Source organism: Momordica charantia (assembly GCF_013281855.1).
Source record: "Momordica charantia cultivar OHB3-1 chromosome 11 unlocalized genomic scaffold, Mcharantia_2.0 BLBB01000011.1, whole genome shotgun sequence".
Taxonomy (NCBI): Eukaryota; Viridiplantae; Streptophyta; class Magnoliopsida; order Cucurbitales; family Cucurbitaceae; genus Momordica; species Momordica charantia.
In genome coordinates, this window is record NW_028275159.1 from 15,811,241 (window position 1) to 15,818,298 (window position 7,058).

Genomic DNA, 7,058 nt, shown 5'->3' on the forward strand with positions numbered 1-7,058 from the left:
TTTTATGGCATGGTATGAAATGCGCCATCTTGCTAAACCTATCAACCACTACAAATATACTATCCCTACCCTTCCGAGTTCTTGGTAAACCAAGGACAAAATCCATAGAAATATCAACCCAAGGAGTAGTAGGAACAGGCAAAGGTGAATATAAACCATGTGGTTGTGACCTAGACTTAGCTTGTTTGCATGCAATACAATGCTTACACACTTTATGCACATCATGCTTCATCTTAGGCCAATAAAAATGTTCAGCAAGCATATCATAAGTTTTAGAAACACCAAAATGAGCCATTAAACCACCCCCATGAGCTTCCTTTACAAGCAATTCACGAATTGAACAAGATGGAATGCAAAGTTTTCCTTTTCGAAACAAAAATCCTTCAAACAACATGTAATCATCAACAACAAGTCCTTTTTCATACGATTCAACAAAAGGAGCAAAGAACACATCATCTAGATACAAGGACTTGAGATGTTCAAATCCTAAAATCTTAGCATTCAAAGTATTAGAGAGAGCATACCTTCGTGATAAAGCATCTGCAACAATGTTCTCCTTACCTTGTTTATACTTAATCACATATGGAAATGTCTCTATAAACTCCAACCACTTGGCATGTATGCGATTAAGTTTGCTTTGCCCTCTCAAGTGCTTTAGGCTCTCATGATCCGTATGAATGACGAACTCCTTTGGCCAAAGATAATGCTGCCAAGTTTGCAAAGCTCGTACCAAAGCATAAAGTTCTTTGTCATAAGTTGGGTACCGCAAAGAAGCACCACTCAACTTTTCACTAAAGAACATTAGTGGCTTATGGTTTTGCATTAGTACAGCCCCAATTCCAATCCCACTTGCATCACATTCAATTTCAAAAGTCAAATCAAAATTCGGTAAAGCAAGTAGAGGAGCATTGCACAACTTATCCTTTAAAACATTAAAAGCATGCTCTTGGGATGTACCCCAAACAAAAGGAACATTTTTCTTTACCAATTCATTTAGAGGTGAAGCTAGGGTGCTAAAGTCCTTAATAAAACGCCGATAAAAGCTAGCTAGCCCATGAAAACTTCGAACCTTCCCAACATTCGTGGGAGTTGGCCATTCGCTAATAGCCTTAACTTTCTCACTATCCACCTCAACTCCTCGACTAGACACAATGAAACCAAGAAAATTAACCCTTTCCATGCAAAAATTACATTTCTTTAGGTTAGCATACAATTTCTCGTTTCTAAGTGTAATCAAAACAGCACGCACATGCATTACATGATCTTCCAAAGACTTCGAATACACAAGTATATCATCAAAATAAACAACCACAAATTTTCCCAAATATTCACGCAATACATGGTTCATCAACCTCATGAAAGTACTAGGAGCATTAGTTAAACCAAAAGGCATAACAAGCCACTCATACAATCCATATTTGGTCTTAAATGCAGTTTTCCATTCATCTCCAACATTCATACGAATTTGATGATACCCAGATTTCAAATCAATCTTAGTAAAGAGACTACAGTCATGCAATTCATCTAACATATCATCTAACCTAGGAATAGGATGACGATATTTAACAGTGATCTTATTAATGGCCCTACAGTCTACACACATTCTCCAAGTTCCATCTTTTTTAGGCACTAAAATAACAGGCACACTACAAGGACTAAGGCTTTCGCATACATACCCATGAGCTAACAATTCATCCACTTGCCTTTGAATTTCTTTGGCTTCAGTAGGATTAGTCCTATAAGCTGGTCGGTTAGGTATGGTAGCACCTGGAATGAAGTCAATCTTATGCTCGATGCCACGAAGTGGTGGCAATTCCTTGGGCATCTCCTCGGGAAACAAGTCCTCAAATTCCTGTAAAAGAGAAACAAAAATACTAGGCAAGGAGGTGTTAAGCTCGTTAGTAAGAAAACAAGACCCTTTGTACAAAAGTACAAGAACAGTCCGTTTCGCCATTAAAACATTCCTAACCTCACTTGAACTAGCATACAAGCTCACCGTTTTGGCTTTTCTCTCATTTTTCCCACTAGGCTGATTGCTACTCCCTTGCTTTTCACTCAAACTCTTTTTTTCTCTCAACTCATTTTCTTTTGTTTCTTTTTCACTTTTTGCTTTTGCATCAGCCTCTTGCCTCTTCTTTTCAAGTTTGCATTGATCAACATGCACATCTTTTGGTGACAAAGGTACAAGAGTAGTTTTTCTTCCATGATGAGTAAAAGAATAGCGATTGGCATACCCATCATACATTACCCGACGGTCAAATTGCCAAGGTCTACCCAACAATATATCCCCGGCATGCATAGGTACAACATCACACAAAACATCATCAACATATTTTCCAATAGCAAAAGAAACAAGAGCTTGTCTACTCACCTTTACCTCCCCACAATCACTCAACCATTGAAGTTTATATGGTCTAGGATGTGGTTTTGTCTCTAAGTTAAGCCTCTTGACCAGAATAGAACTTACAACGTTGGTACAACTACCACTATCAATAACCACACTACAAGGCACAGTTTGGACAAGACACCTAGTGTGAAATAAGTTCTCTTGTTGGTCTAGGCCATCCTCCTTAATTTGAGTACTGAGAGCTCTCCTAGTGACTAAGGACATATGTGTAGGGTCCTCTTCACTATACTCCTCACTCTCACACTCACCATTGTCGTCCTCTTCTACCTCATCTTCCTTCTCATCTTCTGTTACAAACTCTCCTTCTCTAATTATCATAGTTCTTCTATTAGGGCAGTCTCGACTGTAATGTCCTACTCCTTGATATTTCCAGCATTTAATATCCCGATTTCTCACATTAGGTTCATCAACTTTTCTTTCCCCTTCTTGGAACTCTCTCCTTTCTCAAACTTTTCTTTTGGTTTCTCATATTGATATGAACCAAAGTGTCTTAGTCTTCAAAGAGTTAAAGGAAGTTGTTGGAGAATCCTATGTCCAAGTTAACAACAAATTGGAGTTGCATTAAATGCACTCTAGTGTCATTTATGGCAACCTCAAGTGGCATTGAATGAAGTCAAGAACGAGTCCAACTTCATTTACTACAAACTCAAGTTGCATTAATGGAAGTCTAAGTTGAACTCAAGATGCATTAAATGAACAAGACTTCAAAGTACTTGAAAGTAGTTCAAACTCCAGTTCATTCACTCTTGAAGGGTTACAAACTCTTGGTTTTATGGTGGAGGAGTTTCATTCTCGGATTTAAAGCATGTTTAATTGTATTTTCAGTTTTAAACATTTCATTTATGTGTTTTAAGTTTTATTTGTGTTAGTGGTGGTTATGGTATTGATGTAGTAGGGAGTTACAACCTTTACAATTCTTTTAGGTTACTTGAAGGGTTGTTTTGGACGCTATAAATAGCCTAGCTTGTTCCCTTGAAAAAACAGATTTGAGATTTGAGATTTGAGTTTTGAGATAATGAAATTTAACCTTATTGAGCCATGAGCTTTTCCTTTGCATTTCTTGTGTTTTAGAATTGCATGCTAGAATCATTCAAGTAGCCTTGATCAGACTATCTTGTGGAGTGGTTCGAATCTTGAGTTTAGAAACAAGTTTTCTCTACTCTTGATATTGATCATCAAGGTAAATCCGTTCTAACTTCTTCCTTGGGTTGACATCATCTCGATTTGGGGGTTTTAACATTTGTGATCTAGGGGTTTGCATAACCATAAGGGTTCTTAGATCCAATTGGCTATTGTTTTCTTATCACATATGCCTCTCGATTTCTAAGTTTAGAATCAGCACTCTTACTATCCGTTTTCCATGTAGAAGATGAATGGGAAAATGGCTTAGTAGAATACCTTTGAGATCGCCTTTGGAGCTGCTTCTCAATTTTGATGGCAAGGTGCAACATCTCTTCGATGTTAAAGTAAGGTTGTAGATCAACCTTATCCGCAATCTCCTTGTTTAAGCCATTAAGAAACCGTGCCATGAGATTCTCCATGTCCTCTTCAAGATCCAGCCGATTCATCAACGTATCCATCTCCTTGTAATAGTCCTCCACAGACTTACTACCTTGTCTCAACACTTGGAGCTTTTGCGCTGTTTTCCTGTGGAAATGTCTAGGAACAAATCGCCTCCTCAACAACTCCTTGAACTCATACCATGAATCGATTGGCGCCTCAAGGTTTCGTCTCCTAATTGACATTAATTTGTCCCACCATGTTACTACATAATCTTTGAATTGAGCAAGACATAGTCGTACCTTCTTTTCTTCACTGAAATTATGGCAATCAAACACGAACTCCACTTCTTTCTCCCATTGAATGTACGCTTCCGGATCAGTCTTACCATAGAACTTCAGAAGTTTTAATTTGATGTTTCCCAAGTTTCGATCAACTTGAGCATTCGCTCGTGGGGCTCTTTGGAAATTATGATAGCCTCTTCCCCGGCCTCTCCCTCGATCTAAGCCACGACCAACGTGTCTATCACCCCCTCTTGGAGCCGCTAAAACTGTAGCCTGATCGTCCTCCCAATGATCGGATCCATCACCTTCATACTCATCCTCATCCATAACACGTGGTGGTGGAGGTGGTGGAACTCTCTCCTGAGCTTGGTTTTGAGTCTCCAACCTTCCTATCCGTTCTGTCAATGCCTCCATGCTACGAATCATTCGTTCAACAGTTCCTTCTAGCGCCTCTCTCCTCCGGGCATCAGAAATATTGCTTTCATCTCCAAGATTAGCCATGCTGTAAAAACAAAATAAAGTGACAAGAAATGGACCTCACAAGCACTCCCTCACTAATTCACTCGTTAGTGAAGTTCACTCGTGTTTAACCCTCAACACTCAAAATAATGTATCGCTCCCTTACAATCTCTCCCTCACAACTTAGTACACTCTTATGCACTTCAAACAAATCGGTAAGTGAGTCTAGCAAAGTTAAAAGCTATGTGCATTTCAAGTGGTTTAGACAGCACATAAGAACTCAAACAAGAGTGTGATTTTGGGAGTAACCCAAATAACAACAAAGAAACAAGTTAAGAAAAAAAAATAATGGACAGAATTATAATGGAAGCTAGAAAGAAACGAAAGTAGAGTTAAAGATAAAGATGGTTGGGAATTAAGCAACAAGGAAGTAGCATGAGATTTCAATGCAAGGCTACCCAAAGAAGTAATGACAAATGGGGTCTTCTATGCTTTTTTCTTCTTTCTTTCTTTTTTTTTTCAGTTATGGATCAGCAAAAGCACAATAATGCTAACAATAAATGCTTTCACGTTCAGTTTTTTTTTTTTATAAATCAATCAGCAAAGTGCACGAATTTCACCACTAAGAAAGTCGAATCAGAAGACTTCAAAGAAGACAGATTTGTAGATAAGATCCAGATCTATAATAATGCAGAAGACGAAAATTCGAAAAGATGAATGAAATTGATACTTTTTTTTTTGTAATTTTTTGACAGAATGCATATGCTTAGATATAATAAAACATAAGCAAGGAACACAAAATTCAAAGAGATAAATGCAAGGAAACATATATCCGATCAAAGAGCCTAATGCTCTGATACCAAAATGGTAAGAAACCCTTGAGAGTTGGATCTAAGAACCTTGCTAACGAACAAGACCCATAGAACTCAATCCCAAAAACCCCGAAAGCAAGTATGGAATCAACCCAAGGAAAAGTTTTAGAACGGATTACCTTGATGATCAATATCAAGAGTAGAGAAAACTTGTTTCTAAACTCGTGATTCGAATCACTCCACAAGAGGTATGATCAACACCGCTTGAATGATCCTAACATGCAAATTCTAAAGACACGAGAAATTGCACAAGAAATGGGAGATAAATCTCTCAACCAAGCTAATGAGAAAACTCACTTTTTATTCAACTTCAAATTGTGTTACAACAAGACATATCAAGGCTATATATAGCCATCCTAGCAAGCCATATGAAAAGTCTTAAGCAAATGAAAAGACTTGTAACTTACAAGAAATGAAAAGACTTGTAACTTACAAGAAATGAAAAGACTTGTAAATGAAAAGACATAACTTAGGAGAAATGAAAAGACAAGCAAATGAAAAGGTTAAGAACATGGAAAGCCAACCAAAATAATTGCAATCCCGTCCATAATGAGGGATGTGAGTGTTTGACTTGGTTTTTGAATTGAATGAGTTGACTTTGACTTGTCTTGATGGAGTTGACTTTGACCTTGACCAAGTGGACTTTAACTTGCCATAAAAACACTTAAAAATGCATAACTTGCACCAAATTGAAGTGCATAGTTCTAACTTCTTGCACATCTTCCTTTATTTCTCTTGTCGAGTTTAAGAACGCTTGGACATGAAGTAGCAAAGCTTGTTGAAGTTTCCTAGCTCTCGATCTTGTAATCGGTCCATGAGGCATAACAACGGTAGTTCCTTGGTTCATATCACTCTCTCTTCCCTTTCATATTGGTACTCCCTATCAACCCTTCTTAGTGGTAACATTTCTCTTCCCACTCTTCTTCCCCTTCCTCTCCCCCGGCCTGCACCTCTTACTCCCGTCGGATTGTGCCCGGCTAAAAGGGTTACATTGTCATCTTCTTCTTCATTTTCAACTCCTTCATTAACTTCCCTTCCTTGATGATTTCCTAAAGCTACTTCAATTCGCTCCATCCGGTCTGCCAAGGTACTAATTACTTGGTTTAAACGAGTAATGGCCCCGGTTTGTGCTTCTCTCCACCTAGCTTCACTAATATCCGCTCCATTTCCCCCATCTGGATTCATGACGTTACAAACAGTAGTTAAATATGTTTAGGACCTCACACACTCAACTCACTGATTTTCACTCGGAACACTCGTGTCTATCACACACAAAGGTAGGCTATTTGGGAAAGTGACTAAATGTTGATATTGGGTAGGCTAACTTGTGGTCCAAGCAATTCTTGTAATAGTGAACATTACAAAACAGCCAAGACAAGATAATTATGAAATCTCAACTAGAACAAAGAAAACAATGATAGGATGCCTTCTACGAAATTCAGAGATATGTGCCACACAAATAAAGAGACAGCCCTAAATATGATGGAATTAGTCTTTATGAAGCAAAGAGAATAAATTTGAATGACAAATTCCTTC

At 38.2% G+C, this 7,058-nt stretch overlaps 1 protein-coding gene across 1 annotated transcript; it reads right to left on the bottom strand.

Moving 5' to 3' along the window:
* Window positions 1-2,462: 2,462 nt before the first annotated feature.
* On the bottom strand, window positions 2,463-4,692 carry LOC148208199 (uncharacterized). Its single transcript, XM_088120144.1, has one exon. The coding sequence runs from the start codon at window positions 4,690-4,692 to the stop codon at window positions 3,697-3,699; it is 996 nt and encodes a 331-aa protein (XP_087976270.1). The 3' UTR covers window positions 2,463-3,696.
* Window positions 4,693-7,058: the final 2,366 nt, after the last annotated feature.